The 18,493-nt window shown below is 42.1% G+C and overlaps 1 protein-coding gene across 2 annotated transcripts in view; it reads left to right on the top strand.

Moving 5' to 3' along the window:
* The window catches only part of IFT56 (intraflagellar transport 56), a gene marked incomplete at its 5' end in the record, with an annotated part of 385,523 nt that overhangs the window by 192,682 nt on the left and 174,348 nt on the right, over window positions 1-18,493 (top strand). For both annotated transcript variants that reach the window (XM_082266190.1, XM_082266189.1), the window contains 2 exons: window positions 4,684-4,739; window positions 11,555-11,608. In XM_082266190.1, coding sequence (XP_082122316.1) covers window positions 4,684-4,739; window positions 11,555-11,608 — 110 coding nt within the window. The remainder of the gene's footprint in view (window positions 1-4,683; window positions 4,740-11,554; window positions 11,609-18,493) is intronic.

Genomic DNA, 18,493 nt, shown 5'->3' with positions numbered 1-18,493 from the left:
TGGGGGACTTCAACGGGGTGTTGGACCCTTCCAGGGACAGACACCCTACTCCCGGAGTCGGTCTGGGTGCTCGTGGCACCCCTTTGGCCAGGTTTCTGGGGGAGATGTCCTGGGTGGATGTCTGGAGGCTGCGACACCCCGTTGCAACCCAATTCTCATGTTATTCGGGGTCCCAGGGTACCCTGTCACGTATAGACCTCTGTGTTGGTACTGCAAGATCCTGTGAGGTGGTAGACAAAGTGCTTTATGCGCCCAGGGGGGTCTCGGATCACTCGCCCCTGGTCTGCTGGATCGGGATGCGACCTGAATCCTCCCTGCCTAGGGTACCCTGGCGCCTGAACGCTTTTTGGTTGAAGATCCTCCCCCCTGACTGTGACATAAGTAGGGCCATAGCCAACTTTTTTCTAGATAACGACATGTATCCTGACGCGCTGCTACAATGGGATGCGTTTAAATGCTACTTGAGGTGGGTGTTTATTGACGCTGTAAACAGGGTTAAGTCCTCCTCGAGGGAGATGGAGGAGGTTCTGACTAGTCATGTACGGGAAAAGGAGGAGTGTTATGTGGAGCAGCCCACGGATGCCTCTAGGGCGGCGTGGCTCTCTGCGCAGGATGCTTTAACAAGCCTCATTTCCTCCAAAGCTGAAAAGAAAAATTTTTTCTCTAAAGTTACCTTTTACGAAGAGGGGGAGCAGACTGGCCGCCTTCTGGTGAAAATTGTAAATGTGCACCCCGCGGCGCCTATTATAGGGGCCCTCCGTGGACCCTCAGGCGGTATCCTCAGCTCTCCTGAGCTGGTCTTGGGGGAGATGACCTGCTTCTACTCTACGTTGTACTCTTCTAGGGTGCACTACTCAGATACTGACCTTGCAACATATTTACAGGAAATTGACCTCCCCACCTTATCTGGGCGGCATAGGTCGCAATTGGAGGCTCCCATCACGGTGGAGGAGCATCGGGAGGCGGCCAGCTCTTTTCCTACTTTTAAGGCGCCAGGAGATGACGGCTACTTAGGGTTTTGAATGAGGCTCTTCGCAGAGGGGAGTTGCCCCCTTCCATGTCGGGGGCTGGTATCATTCTGCTGTTGAAACCTGATAAACCCCCTCTGGACCCTAATTTGTATAGGCCGATATCCCTATTACAGTCTGACATTAAGATTTTGGCTAAGGTGCTTGCCAGGCGCCTCAACCAGGTGGTGACCACTATAGTGCATAATGATCAAGCAGGATTTATGCCCAATAAATCCACGGCGGTGAATCTCAGATGGTTGTTTGTTAACATGCAGACCACAGCGGACAACATGGGTTCTCATGCCCTTCTGTCTCTGGATGCTAACAAAGCCTTTGACAGCGGGGAATGGGGCTATCTGTGGGCGGTCTTGGAGAAATTTGGATTCGGCCCTAGGTTTATTGCTTGGGTGCGACTCCTCTACAGTGCTCCGAGGGCGGTTATTCGAGAAGGGGGCAGACAATCCTTACCGTTCCAATTGGGTAGAGGGACTAGGCAGGGGTGCCCACTATCCCCCCTGCTGTTCGCCTTGGCGATTGAGCCTCTGGAGGCCAACATCAGGGCTGACGATTCTGTGGTGGGTTTCCGCTATGGATCGATTCATGAGAAGATACTGCTTTATGCTGATGATATGATGCTGCTGCTGGGTGACACTGGTCCATCCCTGCGACGGGTGATGCAAATTATCACGTCATTTGGAGGGTTCTCTGGCCTCACAATTAATTGGACTAAATCGGCCCTGCTGCCTTTGGACCAGGGCCCGGATCCTCAGATGGTCACTTTTTGCCCCGTCCCGGTGTGTTATTATTTCAGTGGATATCACGGCATATTGCAGACTGAATATTTTCCCACTTCTGACAAGGTTTCGGGATAGGATATCTGTGTGGTCTAGACTCTGGCTTTCGGTAGCGGGGAGGGCCAATTTGGTGAAGATGATTCTCATGCCCCAACTCTTATATTTTCTGCATAATTCCCCGGTGGTTGTCCCTCTTAAGATTTTTAGAACTCTCTCTTCCGCTCCCTGTTATGGAAGCAGGGTGCAGCCAGGGTTAAGCTAGAACAGTTACAGCGCCCCAAGGACCAGGGAGGGTTGGCATTCCCTAACCCATGGCTGTATTATATGGCTGCCCAGCTGCAGCACTTGCTGGGAGCCATGGCTGGGGGTGATGGTGGTGGAGGGGACTCCGCGCTTGTAGTGCTCTTATGGGCGGTGGGTGCGGCGGACCTTCCGGGTGCTCTAGAGTCGCAGCTCCTGGCAAAGTCTAACAAAGCTTTCCCCACATATAGATTGATCCAAAAGGTGTGGACAAAGGCGAAGCAGCTTCAGAGAGTGACTGGCTTCACTGAGTTCAGTCCGATATGGCGGAATCTGACGTATCCGGAGCTGCCCTGCGAGGCTCTGTGGTGCAGGCGAGGGGTTACCCACCTGCGCCAGGTGTTCGAGCGTGGTAGGCTTTGAGCAGCTGCAGGCCAGGTTTGCCTTGCCCCGAACCATGCAGTTCTCCTATCTCCAGCTACAGCATGCCATAGGTGCCCAGCCTTCCTTACATTCTCCGGAGTTGTCTCCAACGCTGGTATTTTACATGATGAAACGCTGTGCCTCCACCAAAGGCTTTATCTCTGAATGTTATGCACTGTTGTTAGGCTATTACTTGGAAAAATTCCCGTGCCAGGCTCGGGTACAGTGGGAGGCTGACGTGGGCGACCTTACTGACGACCAATGGGAGGAGGCACTGGAAACGGTGCGCCACTGTTCACTGAATGTGACGCAAAGACTCTCGCAGCTTTACGTGCTCCTCAGGGTGCATCGCGCGCCTGCACACAATGGGTCTGCGACCTGATCCGCTGTGTACTCGCTGCCATAGGGATAATGGTGAACTCATCCACCTGCTGTGGCGCTGTCCTAAACTCCACAGGTACTGGGCGGCGGTGGTGAGAACCATCAATGCAGCATATGTTCTTTCGGTACCTGTGGACCCAAAACCCTGTCTGCTATGTATGGTGGAGGAGTTCACAGAGGATGCTGGTGTTCGATGGGCGGTTACGAGATCTCTATTCCAGGCGAGGAAGCTTATTTTGCAGCACTGGATTGCCCCGTCCCCACCTACGGTGGAGATGTGGATCAAGGCCATGGGCAATACCCTGCGCTGTGTGCGCTTGATTTACCAACACAGAGGGGTACCGCATAGATATGATAAAATCTGGGGAAGCTGGCTGGCGGTTCCTGGCCTGGCTCCCCAGGACCTGGTTATGGATCGCCTTCTACAATAACTGTGGATTTGGACTGTATGGGGGAGGGGGGGGCCTGAATATTGATTACGCTGCTGATTACGATGCTGATAGGTTTGCCTCCCCGTTGGGAGCGGTTCCTGACGGGGGGATTTCTTCTCTTATTTTTCATGTGTATGGCCATTTTGGAAGTTTGTGTCTATGTCTGCTAATGGGAATGACGTGTATTGTGTGTATTCTGTACTGTTGGTTTTTCTTAATAAACTTGGTTTCTGATTTAAAAAAAAAAAGTTTGCCACAAGCCACCTGGGAGACACACCAAACATGTGGAAGAAGGTGCAGATGAAACCAAAATCGAACTTTTTGGCAACAATGCAAAACGTTATCTTTGGCGTAAAAGCAATACAGCTCATCACCCTGAACACACCATCCCCACTGTCAAACATGGTGGTAGCAGCATCATGGTTTGGGCCTGCTACCACAGGGACAGGGAAGATGGTTAAAATTGATGGGAAGATGGATTGAGCCAAATACAGGACCATTCTGGAAGAAAACCTGATGGAGTTTGCAAAAGACCTGAGACTGGAACGGAGATTTGTCTTCCAACAAGACAATGATCCAAAACATAAAGCAAAATCTACAATGGAATGGTTCACAAATAAACATATCCAGGTGCTAGAATGGCCAAGTCAAAGTCCAGACCTGAATCCAATCGAGGATCTGTAGAAAGAACTGAAAACTGCTGCTCACAAACGCTCACCGAGCTCGAGCTGTTTTGCAAGGAGGAATGGGCAAAAATTTCAGTCTCTTGATGTGCAAAACTGATAGAGACATACCCCAAGCGACTTACAGCTGTAATCGCAGCAAAAGGTGGCGCTACAATGTATTAACTTAAGGGGGCTGAATAATTTTGCACGCCCAATTTTTCAGTTTTTTTATTTGTTAAAAAAGTTTGAAATATCCAATAAATTTCGTTCCACTTCATGATTGTGTCCCACTTGTTGTTGATTCTTCACAAAAAATTACAGTTTTATATCTTTATGTTTGAAGCCTGAAATGTGGCAAAAGGTCGAAAAGTTCAAGGGGGGCGAATACTTTCGCAAGGCACTGTATCTCTGTTATCATCCAGATGTAGGCAAATCTATTTTAGAGGTTATTGTGCAAGCAAATTTCCGTGAATTATCTTTATAATTCAAGTGAACAATTCATATGGGAATATATGGTGAAACATGGGTGGATTTTGTATGATGTTGACATTTAGTCCTGTATAAATACACTTTACTGTTACATGCAAAGTAAAAACTATAAGTGGTATGAGCCTTATAATTGAATTTTATATGTTTAGTTGCAAAGTAAAAACCTATAAAGTCCTAGTATAGTGTCTTTGTTTATGTGTAGTTTTGTGTTTATCTTACAATTTGTTTGTTTTTTCCTTTTTAAATATAGATGATGTACAAGAAGCTTTTAACTTGATTAAAGACCTAGAACCATCTACTCCACAGGTACATATTCATCTTTACTTAATGGTCATTAATGATTGTATGTGATCTTGAGTTAGCTACACTATGTGTTTAAGGTCAAACCTGACATTAATAAGCCTTTCTGAATTGGCTGTATTTTCCTAGTTCCCTATAAGCTAAAATATAGTTGGGTATATTGATGTATATATGTTTTGATAAACTTTTGTTTTACTGTCTTTTGATGATGACATGCTACATAATAAAGACTAAACCTTGAGGCCCAGTTTTGATTAGGGGTTTATACACAGAACTTGCCCAGGTCTGTACTGGGTAGCCTTGCCCAGCGCAGCCCCAATGCAAAGTTAAGGCAATTTACCATCTTTGTAAAATTAAAGTTCTAACAAAAAACTGGAATCAGGGCATCTGCACTGTTTCCTCTGAGCACACATCAGTGGCCATGTGATCAATGAACCCTTGCTTGTAATTTGTGGTTTGTTAGCTGTCTGTGGTTTTCAGCTGATATCAATGGAAAGAATACAGTACCTTGCGAAAGTATTCGGCCCCCTTGAACTTTGCGACCCTTTGCCACATTTCAGGCTTCAAACATGAAGATATAAAACTGTAATTTTTTGTGAAGAATCAACAAGTGGGACACAATCATGAAGTGGAACGAAATTTATTGGATATTTCAAACTTTGTTAACAAATAAAAAACTGAAAAATTGGGCGTGCAAAATTATTCATCCCCTTTACTTTCAGTGCAGCAAACCCTCTCCAGAAGTTCAGTGAGGATCTCTGAATGATCCAATGTTGACCTAAATGACTAATGATGATAAATAGAATCCACCTGTGTGTAATCAAGTCTCTGTATAAATGCACCTGTACTGTGATAGTCTCAGAGGTTGGTTTAAAGCGCAGAGAGCATCATGAAGAACAAGGAACACACCAGGCAGGTCCGAGATACTGTTGTGGAGAAGTTTAAAGCCGGATTTGGATACAAAAAGATTTCCCAAGCTTTAAACATCCCAAGGAGCACTGTGCAAGCGATAATATTGAAATGGAAGGAGTATCAGACCACTGCAAATCTACAAAGACCTGGCCGTCCCTCTAAACTTTCAGCTCATACAAGGAGAAGACTGATCAGAGATGCAGCCAAGAGGCCCATGATCACTCTGGATGAACTGCAGAGATCTACAGCTGAGGTGGGAGACTCTGTCCATAGGACAACAATCAGTCGTATACTGCACAAATCTGGCCTTTATGGAAGAGTGGCAAGAAGAAAGCCATTTCTTAAAGATATCCATAAAAAGTGTGGTTTAAAGTTTACCACAAGCCACCTGGGAGACACGCCAAACATGTGGAAGATTAAACCAAAATCGAACTTTTTGACAACAATGCAAAACGTTATGTTTGGCGTAAAAGCAACACAGCTCATCACCCTGAACACACCATCCCCACTGTCAAACATGGTGGTGGCAGCATCATGGTTTGGGCCTGCTTTTCTGCAGCAGGGACAGGGAAGATGGTTAAAATTGATGGGAAGATGGATGGAGCCAAATACAGGACCATTCTGGAAGAAAACCTGATGGAGTCTGCAAAAGACCTGAGACTGGGACGGAGATTTGTCTTCCAACAAGACACTGATCCAAAACATAAAGCAAAATCTACAATGGAATGGTTCACAAATAAACATATCCAGGTGTTAGAATGGCCAAGTCAAAGTCCAGACCTGAATCCAATCGAGAATCTGTGGAAAGAACTGAAAACTGCTGTTCACAAACGCTCTCCATCCAACCTTGCTGAGCTTGAGCTGTTTTGCAAGGAGGAATGGGCAAAAATTTCAGTCTCTCGATGTGCAAAACTGATAGAGACATACCCCAAGCGACTTTCAGCTGTAATCGCAGCAAAAGGTCGCGCTACAAAGTATTAACTTAAGGGGGCTAAATAATTTAGCAGGCCCAATTTTTCAGTTTTTTATTTGTTAAAAAAGTTTGAAATATCCAATAAATTGCGTTCCACCTCATGATTGTGTCCCACTTGTTGATTCTTCACAAAAAATTACAGTTTTATATCTTTATGTTTGAAGCCTGAAATGTGGCAAAAGGTCGCAAAGTCCAAGGGGGCCGAATACTTTCGCAAGGCACTGTACATAGCAAAAATTACACCCCAAAATGCATTCTGCTACTCGTCCTGAGTATGGTGATACCACATATGTAAGACTTTTCCACAGCCTGGCCACATACAGATGCCCAACATCCAAGTAGCACCGTCAGGCGCTCTAAAGGCATAAATTACACATTTCATTTCCTGAGTACCTATCACATTTTTGAAGGCCCTGGAGCACCAGGACAATGGAATTACCCACAAAATGACCCCATTTTGGAAAGAAAACACCCCAATGTTTATTCTACAAGGCATAATGAGTCTTTTGAAGATGTCATTTTTTTCCACAAGTGTTTGGAAAATGTGGAAAAAATAAAAACTTATTTTTTTTTTACACAAAGTTGTCAATTTATAAGATATTTCTAATACATAGCATGTACATAGCAAAAATCACACCCCAAAATGCATTCTGCTACTCCTCCTGAGTATGGTGATACCACATGTGTGAGACTTTTCCACAGCCTGGCCACATACAGAGGCCCAACATCCAAGTAGCACGGTCAGGAGCTCTAAAGGCATAAATTACACATTTAATTTCCTGAGTACCTCTCTCATTTTTGAAGGCCCTGGAGCACCAGGACAATAGAATTACCCACACAATGACCCCATTTTGAAAAGAAAACACCCCAATGTATATTCTATGAGGCATAATGAGTCTTTTGAGCATGTCATTTTTTTTCCACAATTTTTTGGAAAATGTGGAAAGAAAATGAAAACCTATTTTTCTACACAAATACTTCTAATACATAGCATGTACATACCAAAAAAGACATTTATGCCAGTATGGCAATACCGCATGTGTGAGACATACAGAGGCCCAACATCCAAGTAGCACCTTCAGGCTTCTAACACATAGCATGTACATATCAAGAATTACACCCCAAAATACATTCTGCGGAGCAAAGGGTAAAAAAAAAATGATTACCTGTGGTTTTAGCAGGCAGGAATACTGTCCCAGCACAGGAAAAGCAATGGTCCAGACAGCCAATGGAGATGTCCAGGAATTTTCCAGGCAGCAGGCAGGGATATGCCAAAGTATTGGTCCTGGCAGTAGTTCAGTTAGCAGGCATAGTCCTGGCCAGTTCAGGTGGCAGGCATAGGCGTGGCCAGTTCAGGTGGCAGGCAGAAGCATGGTTAGTTTAGGTTGCAGGCAGAGGCATGGCCAGTTCAGGTGGCAGCAGGCAGCACTATAAGGCTTGGGGGCCTTGGTCAGGTAAGACCTGAGGACGGTGGTAGAGGCTTCTCCCACCCAAATCTCTTTGAAGCCTCCAAGTCTCCAGACCCTAATCCTAGAAAACAAAAACCCAGAGAAAAAAGTTTTCTCCACTCGGAAATTCTATTCTGGAGCCCCTCACCTATGTGAGACCCCTGTGTTGAATAGTACAGTGGCAGGGCAAACAATCAGTTCCAGGAGGCAGGCAAAAAGCATGGTCATTCAACAGCCCGAGATCAATTCACGTGTTAGGCAGAAACATGTTTTGGCAGAGGCATAGTCGATAAACAATCCGGGTCATACACAGAAATAGCAGAAACTGGAAAAATATCTTCACATCATAGTCAATAAACAGTCCGGGTCATACACAGAAATAGCAGATAGTGGAAACTGGGAAAATTTCTTTACTAGACTAATAGTGTAGTGAAGTGTGATAAATCCAATAGCACTCTCCAATACAGAGGATGGGAGGGACATTAGGGACAGTAGTATCGGGTGTCGCGGCAAATTCCTCTACTTGAACATACACAACATTTTTGGTGGGGTTTGCGGCCTGTGTGGGTAGGAGGGAGGATATCCGGGAAATGCCTTTCATGAAGTCTGGCTAATGCATCAGAGTGAATTTGTTCAGGGGGATGGCCATGGGGATAGAGAAGGGCTGAGATAACGTCCTCTTGAAATTTTAGATAGGTTAGGGATCCTTGGTACACTTGGAAAAAATAAAATAAGAATTGAACAGGGCTAGCTGAATTATATAAATGGTGACTTTTTTATACCAGAACAGTGATCTCCTGGTGGCCAAGTAGGGCTGCATCAGCTGGTCGTTCATTTCCACCCCCCCTCCCCCCCGTGAATAGGTTATATTCATGAATGCGTTTTGGCTTCTGGATGGGACCTTGTCTTGTCTGAAGTTACACCAGGGTGTTGTCGTGTATTGTGGAAAGGATGTAGATGTCCCTTTTATCTCTCCACTTCAGATCTAGTACCTCTGTCTGTACCTCTAATCTCTGTGGGAAGCCCTTGCTCTTGGACCGTGCTGTCCCACAGGCCATGGTCTTTTTTAGGTAGAGATGGCGGAAAAGTGGCAGACTTGTGTAGAAATTGTCTACATATAGGTGGTAACACTTCCCAAACAGTGGTTCTATCAGCTGCCAGACGATTTTGCCACTTGTCCCCATATAGGTACGGCACCCAGGGGGTTTTAGCTGACTGTCCTTTCCCTCATAAATTTGGAAATCATAGATGTAGCCCGTGGCCCTGTCGCATACCTTGTAAAATTTTATCCCATATTTGTCCCGTTTACTTGGGAGTTATTGTTTTATTCCAAGTCTTCCGGTGAAGTGGACTAGGGATTCATCCACACAAATATTTTTATCAGGGGTAAACATTTGCTTGAAGCTGGAGCAAAAAAAAATTTATTCAAATTGACTGATTGTCTCTTCTTCTCCTCACTGACAGGATCTGTGTGAGGAGAAGAAGAGATCAAAGCCGTTACAACGGCTGTATTTACATTACATGACGGCTGTGATTGGACACAGCCATCATGTGATCAGGAGGGCCAGTCACAGGGCCCTCCTGCCACAACTTGTTGCTATGTGTCCGAGGGACACAGGCACATCGAGCGTGCAGCGGCGCAATCTCTCTCCTTCTGCAGGATGTTCGGGAATGTCCGATCAGAAGGAGGAGACTCCCACCTGGCCGTATATGTGCAGTGGCCGGGTGGGAGGTGGTTAAAGATCCAACTGACCGAAAAGCAGACTCTGTGGCCTGCAACATGTTCACTATTGCTGGTTGGGTGTTACGGCTGGTCCTGGTTATTGCCCTGGTTTCATAAGCTCTGAGTGGACTAAACATTTGCGCCATGGTCTGGGGGATGAGCAGATTCCCCCGGCTTTTGTTGAGTTGGTGGACCAGTTGGTCTAGGGACTGCACTTTGTCTGTGATGCCTCTATGGACACGGCCCCCTTGATTTCTAAGCTCTCGGTTTCGGCAAGCCCACAGTCCTTCTCCCTTAGCGGGAAGCGATTGCAGGTGTCATGGGGCAATCAGAGCCGCCTGACCGTGCATCGGCTTCCCCGCTGCCAAGTGGGGACGGGAGCGCGCCGTCGGCGGCGCGCGCTAGCCCCCTAGCTTCCTGCGCACGACCGACGTAGACCTATGGCAGTTTTGTGCAGGAGAGCCACCCTGCCACAGTAAATAGGCAGCGGGTGGTCGGGAAGTGGTTAAAGGAACATTTTACACAAAAAAAAATATTACTTAAAACCACAAATGCTTTTTTTTACCACTACTATTCCTTTATATTGGCTTTTATCATTTACAAATGCAGCAACTTAGAAATTGGATGAAAGATTTAGCACCGGGAAACACTTTTTGAAAGTTAAAAAGTGCATTTTATAACAACTATACAGATCAGACCAAAATGGGGGGAAAAATGAGGAGGAAAGAGGGACAAATCAGGGACAGTCCCTCAAAATCAGGGACAGTTAGGAGCTATGATGTTATGCACAAATAGCTAAAAATGAAAAATGTGTGTGATTTTCGGAATAGCATGCCTCCTCCTTTGTTCTTTTGTGTATTCAGTAGTTCCCCTAAGGAATTGATGCAGGCCAGCAGAATAAATATGATCTGTGTGTAAACGTGGACCAAGGTTGCAGGCACATTCCCTTGAATATTTACCACCTGCTCCCTTTGTAATCTTTGAATAGATGGAAAATGGCCTAGTTACTTGGTTAGTTTAGTTTAAAAGCCATTTTTGATTTATTATATCAGTGCTGAAAGTGGTAGCAGTGGGGGTGTCACTCTAACCCTGCATTCACGCCTCAGCATTTTTAATCGGTGGGAAAATGTGCACCAAGATGTGAATGACAAATTGCAGAACACACATTTAAAATGCCATTCATTTGAATGGCACCTTTAATCATGGTGCGTTTCTGCTGCACGATAAATCGCACTGCAATCACGGCAACACACATCCCATGAAACATGTTGCTCATAAAAATAGCTCAGGAGCTACTTTTGGGTGACATGCTTCACGAGATGTGGGTTGCCAGGATTGCATGATTTATCGCGTTACCATCCTGGCAGAACCGCACTGTGATTTTAGGTGCCATTCAAATTAATGGCATCTTAAATGAGCGTTCTGCAATTGGTCATTTACACCTCCGGGCTTTGAAATCGTTGGAAGAACCGCGGCAAAAGGTGTGAATGCAGTCTCAAAGGAGAAACATTTTTGGTGGTTTTCAGGTTTTTTAAACCTTATCTTTTAACCTTTTGAATATAGCTGTAGAAGCATTAATAGCCTGAGCTCAAACTGAGCTATATACTTCTATGATAGTGTGTAATAACTATTGGTTGTATTATGTATGGAGAGGAATCCTAATTGCTTTTACATGTTTTGAATTAGGAAATATATATATACTTTTCTGCATAACACCTGTAAATAATAGTAATACAAATAAATATATTTCCTTTGCAACATACAGGAGTATATCCTCAAGGGTGTTGTGAATGCAGCTCTTGGACAAGAACTGGGCTCGGTGAGTTTATTGCACTGATAAATATAATATTGTTTTTTGTTTTTTTGATGCTGTTCAGATAGTACAGAGTCAATTGTCCAGACATTTCAAAAGATATTTGTCAAAACGGACAGAATTTTTTCTGCCATCACCTTTCTATGTTAAATACTCCACAGTAATGATGCCAAAATGATTTCTAAGTCAACAAATGATGATGAATTTTACAATTTTATAGTACTGTTTTATTTTAGGGTGAGTGGTTGTTTGTTTTTATCTGTTTAAATGTACTTAAATAGTATACGTTTTTTGGTGGTATATGTATTTTATACTATACTATAACTGATTGTGATGATTTACATTTCTTAGAGATCCTTATAAGATTTTATAAAATCTGGAAAATTAGCAGATATATGGCCAGTCTTTTCCAAAGACACTAATTAATATTTATAGATTGTACATTACAGGAGGCAAGGTGGTAATTCTGTAGGCAATGGATTTGGCAGCTGCCTTCAGGTGATTGGACACTTCATGCATTCATTTTTTCATTAGGTGAATTGGAGGCTTTTCTCTGTTCTTAGAGAAACCAACCTTTTTTTCTTTTGTGTTTTTTCTTCAAGACTTTTCTTGCCACATTTCTACCTGGCCACTTCTTTTTGCAGCTTTTTGGATTGGTTGACTCCTTGACTAAGCCTTGGAGGATTGTAACTGGACACCGCGGGGAAGTAAATGAGTGGCTGGCCTGTAACATTTAAAAATGTGTGTACTTGCACGCTGCTATGTTGTGCTATTGTGTGCTATAGGGCTACAAAGCTTACTAAGCTGATCGCTCACACCTATGCACACTCTCTAAACGTGTATCAGTGTGCAAAATTGTATTCAAAAGTGGCGCCGCTTCCAAATGCTAATGTGCTAGTATCCCTTTAAATCTGCTTGCATAGCACTTTTCAAAATCAGCATATTTCTTAAAACCATCTATAACATTACCAAAACAAAACTAAACAAGCAAATCATCAGTCCATAAAGTGTCCTTTGGTATGAATTTGCTTGTATATACTCAATCTTTCATAAAAAACAGGCTTATTTTTTTACATATCCAAATGACTGTTTCCTTAATTAGTATTCACCACTATGTGCTCGAATCATCCACATGCATTAATGATAATCCCCTCATCCGATATACCCTCACCTGGGAATAAGGCCAACCAGTGGTCTTTATCCCTCTGAGGAAGCCACGTGACCCTGTGGCGTAACGTTTAGGGGAGGGGCCAATCTGTCATCACACTGAAGCGCGCATTGTGAGCACACTGGGGTAATACTGTCTGATTGTACTTTACCTGCACTGTGAGAACTGAATGCTTTTTACAGTTTGATGCACTTGAAGCACCCGGAAAATGTGAGTGTTTTTATACTCAGTGTTTAATAAACTGGTAGTTTTAAAAGACAAAGCACTATGTCCAGCTTTCTTTCTTTATGATGTGGTTGTATGAAGATAAGTGTAAGAGAAGGAGGATTCTAATCTCAAGACTGTCAGCAAAAGAGTGAAACAGCATAAAACAGATGACAGAGAGGGACAAAAGCGCATATAGACCATTGGTTGGTCTTATCCCCCAGGTGAGGGCACATTGGATGAGGGGAATAATGCATGTGGATGATTGGAGCACATAGTGGTGAACACTAATTAAGGAAGCAGTCGTTTGTAAACACAAGCCTGTTTTTTATGAAAGCTTGAGCATATTGAGCGAATTCATACCAAAGGACACTTTACGGATTGATGCATTGTTTGTTTTGTTTTGTTAATATTATATATGTTTTGATTATGTCAGAATGTTTATACTGCTCTGATATAACAGTGTCTATTTATGTAAATAAGCAAAGATCTGTAAATTAGGAGATGTCCAACTTATTTCCATAAAATAATAAAAATGCAAGATCATTTTAAGTGATGCTAAACTGAAGATAAGGAGGATACAATTCTGTGCAAATATATATATATTTATTAAATACTTCAGTGCAAAATAAAATGTCAAAAATATAATTGGTGATAAACACAAAGCTTAGAATAAAATGCAATAAAATATATCGCATAGGTAATGTGAGAATAAAATCAAAGAATATTATCTCAGAATAATAAGATGACCATAACCAAAGACTTCTAGAAGATGATTAATAGTCTACCAGGATGACAAAAAAAATGGCAACCAATATGACAGATTTGACACGTGACTTCTCTCATCCAACAGATATTCATAATTTCAATATTTTAAATAAAGTTACATGGATATAAATTGTTATACCATGTACTGGGACCTATTAAAAGTCAACAGATTTTTGGTAAAGTAAAATTCTATTTAGTCAATCTACTACAAAGAATATCATCATAATTGAACCATTTACTAAAGCCAAAATTAGTTTCAAATCCCAAGATAAGAAGAATTAAACCAAACCATTTAAATTCAAATCTTGATGCTAACAGATTAGGTGTGAGAATGGATCAATTAGGACTATATGTATAAGGCAATTCAGAATGTATACTTTACCAAACTCTGGAGAGTCTTTTGAATGGGATGTTTCGCTGCCCTGGCTTTCAGGATCAAATGTCACCCATCAGTGTCCCAGAGCTTTCTTCCAAAAGCATCTTACTCCTCTTACAATCTAATCTCCTCAATTCTCCCCCTCTCTCTCGCTGACTAAAACTTTATCCCACCTGAAGTGTGGGCGGGATTCTCATTACCATATAATTCCTACGTCACTTAAAGGTATAATTCCTAATGATTAATACTCAAACCCAAAATTAAGCGATCACCAGAGGGCAGTGTTGTATTACTATTAGATTCGGGATATAGAATATAATTACATTATTTTCCCTTAATATAATTACATTATTTTCCCTTAGGCTGGCAAAAAGCTCTAAATTCCCAAAACTCTGTCAAATGGTTCAGACTTTGTGGCGAGAATAGAGAATTTATGGCGGCCATAAAAACTTACAGGACCTTATATAAATATACCTTAAACATAAAGTAATTAGTTCAACTTAAGTAAAATTAGTACTTAGCAAGGATATGAAACAAAGTATAGTATACAAAGGAATTCCTAAAAATGTGTGTGTATGTGTATATATATATATATATATATATATATATATGTTACACATGCATAATTATATTGATTGCTAATATTTTCTCACACATGATTATAATATTTCTTTAAAACTGATTTTAAATAAGCCTTACAGAATATACTGAACTATTGTTCATTGTTACACACAGATAAGATTATAACTCTAACAGTCATTAGTATCTGGTATGGCGTCAGGCTGACTGAGTCTTATCTAAAAGAACGTCAGTGTACTACTTATTTATTACTAAAGAAAACAGAATTTTCTGTTGAAACCATAAGACCCTCTGTAAGAGACATTTTGTTAAAAAAAAATCTGAACTTTCATTCACCCCCAACAAAATGGATGCTAAGCTGCTCAAAATTTCTATATAGAACTAAATATATATGGCCTTTATATAATTCCATTTTACTTTTTTTTAGTCTCCCCAATAATCCTGTCACCCCCCCCCCTTCTTCCCAGTATTCAGGTAAACAACCTTAGACATATCTGGGAATAAGGCCAGGAGGAAAAAAAATGTCTTGATTTCTTTTTATAAGAGAATAGTTCATATCGGGAATTGTTCATGACTTTTAAGTAAGGCGGTGAAATGAAAAATCAGTTCCAAGTGTAAGTTCGTAGTGACTTTGCTAGTGTTAGCTATGTCACAAACTGTTCCTTATTAGTCTTTTGAACTTCCATCTCCTGGTAAAGAAACTCAAATTTTCCTTGAAATCTCCAACTTCAGCTTGTAAAGTCTTTGATAGAGACAGAAATTAACTGCTGCGATGGTATTGGCAACTACCATTCAAAGCGCGGTAAAACAATGTTGGCAATCAGGAATCCGAGAAATCTCTTGGACGTTAGTAAGAGTAAGTGAGTAAGTAATAAAGTAAGTGAATAATGAATGGTCTCAGCATGGTCTACAGTGTCATACACCTAGACTGAGTTTTGCTTACACATACAATGTACCATTCTCGCATCTCCTCCAACTGAAAATAGGAGGTATTGAGATTCCTCTCAATGGATATCCTCAGATCAAATTCACAAAGATCTTTTGAAACAAATCTTCCTCTCCTGAAGAAGGACCCGATTAAATGAGGGGTTCCATCCTCAGCTGGGCTCCAAGGAGTAAGTTGACCCATCCGATCTCTGCGTTTTTGGTATTCATCATCGTCTGTACCAATCAACGACCGGGCATGGAAAGTTAATCTCCTCCTATTAGATGAAACATACAGTATGAATATATATATATTCTTATCAATTGATATTTTGCAAGATCTACGCAACTATAAAGAAGCTTTGCATGTATAAAGATCTGTTAAGTGAGAGAAAATATCACAATGTCAAATCATTATGTGCATTAGGTTTCTTCTTCAGTCTCACCTTCCAGCATTCTCAGTTGGGACCTAGGATGACAAGCACGTAATTGATTGACATGAACCCATTTTTCTACAAAACCATCATTCTTAACAATTTTTATTTTGTAAGCCACAGGTGAGATCTTATCAATGATGGTGTATGGACCTTTCCATGAAGGAAGAAACTTCTTTTCCTTTGCTCGATCCCGAGCAAAATTGTATAGATACACCTTATCACCTGTCTTGTACTCCTTGGTGGTTTTGAGATCATAATAAGTCTTGTTACTTACGGCTGCTTTCTCGAGGTTCTTCTGCGCAAAAGCATTCTGGAGATGTTGACGTAGGTGCTCCACACATGTGTCATGGCTGCATTGATCAGATTATGATCTGATGTGCGATACAACAGATGTTGTGGAAGAACCATTTTCCTACCTGTCATCAGTTCAAAGGGTGACATCTTGGTGGCAGCGCTTGGCGCGGCTCTAATAGCCATGAGCACTAAAGGCAATTTTATGTCCCAGTCTTTATCTGATACTTTGATGAATTTCTTAAGGATATTGACAATTGACTGGTTATAGCACTCCACTGCTCCACTAGATGCTTGATAATATGCAATGTGCAATTTCCGTTTGACCCCCAAGATTTTCCACAGCTTAGACATTACCTCACTTAAAGTGCCGGCCCTGATCTGACTCGATCCTTAATGGCAGACCAAATCTGGAAAAGACATGGTTAACAAGCAAAGTGGCACATACAGTATTTCAGCAGTGTTATTATGAGCTGGTAAACATTCTACCCATTTGGTGAAGAGACAAGTGACTGTCAACATATATTGGTTTCCTCTGGATGACTTTGTGACAGGACCTATAAAGTCAATCTGTATATCAGACCATGGCAATGATAAACCCTTTCTCTGAAGTGGGGCACGATGTGTAGGGCCTTGAGGTTGCAACTGAGTACAGACCAGACTACCCTGACAGTATGTTTGGACATCTTTCAACATATGAGGCCAGTAGGCGTAATCACGTAGTAAATTATAAGTAATCTTTTCACCACGGTGACCTGCTGTGGGTGCGTCATGGGCATGTTGTAACATTAGGCCTCCAAATGTAGTGGGAACTACCCACTGTTGAAGACCATTCTTAGATGTCCTCATTAATAAACCATCCTGAATTTTAAACAGATTTGGTTCTCACAAGTAATCAGAGGTCTTCCTTTTGGGCATAATCTTCCTCCGATAGGGGGTTGTTAATAGGATCCTCAATGTGCTTATAAAAGATTCCAGGGATAGGATCTTCTTTTTGGCTTTTAATTAGATCCTCACTTGTGGATTCCTGACTCCACTGTGCCACATCATTTGTAGTTTGAGCGCTAGCTCGTTGTCTAGTGACAGCTTCAATGTGTATCAGTCCTAGTAAATGATCTACAGTATGTCTACATTTGTTCCATTGATGGCACCTTGTTTAGCAAGTTGATCGGCTAGATCATTACCTTCTTTGTCCATGTTCTGGGTTTTAGAATGACCTTTAGTTTTCTTCCAATAAATGGTTAGACCATTACTTTTGACTAATTCATCAATGGCACAGAATAACTTGGCGTGTTTTACGGGTTTGTTATTGGACCGTAACATGTTATTTATTTTCCAAGTAGGCAGGTATTCCACAAAACTATTACGTACATAATTGGAATCGGTGACTATAACAATTTCGGTGATATTATGCTCTATAGCAATTTGAACAGTTTTGTATACAGCTGCTAGTTCGGCCACTTGGCTGCTCTTAGCACCAATGCTGTATCCTACTGAAATATCTGGAAATCCACTTGTCCAAGCGATTCCAATACCTGCTACTAGTTTTCTCTCATCCCCTGTGGTGGTGTGATAAGCACAACATTCAATATATACACATGGAAGTAAAGGACAGTAATCCTCATCATATGTTTTGTAAGGGGAAGAGATTTGTTCCTCTAAGAAATCCTCTATTGGCTCCTCTTTATGAGAATGAGCCGCACAATCATAAAGTTCGGCAAGTCCTTGAGCTACTGGACTCTTTATTTTGTTTATACCGAATTTCTAATGGCCAACCTTGTAAGGGTAACGTCCATGCAGTTATTTGTGCTGTTGGACAAATTGCCATCTCTAATTTTGTCACTTTGTAAATATTGTAGTGGTTGGTGTGCCGTTTCCACAATGATTTTCTCACCCTGAATATAACTTCTGAAGTTTTGAAGGGCCCAGACCGTGGCTAATAGTGCTTTTTCACAGTCATTCAATTTTACCTCTACAGGTGACAGGGCCTTGCTGGCATATGCGATGACCTTGTTCAATTTGTCTTGTTTTTGACACAATACAGCACTGATGCTGAGGTTTGTAAAACCAGTTTCCAGATAAAAGGGTTTACCCCCCTCTGGATATACAGTGCTTTGCGAAAGTATTCGGCCCCCTTGAACTTT

The sequence above is a fragment of the Pelophylax lessonae genome (genome assembly GCF_965119305.1).
Source record: "Pelophylax lessonae genome assembly, chromosome: 8".
Classification (NCBI taxonomy): Eukaryota; Metazoa; Chordata; class Amphibia; order Anura; family Ranidae; genus Pelophylax; species Pelophylax lessonae.
Note: the sequence above shows the minus strand (reverse complement) of the source record. Positions and strands in the feature narration are given on the sequence as shown.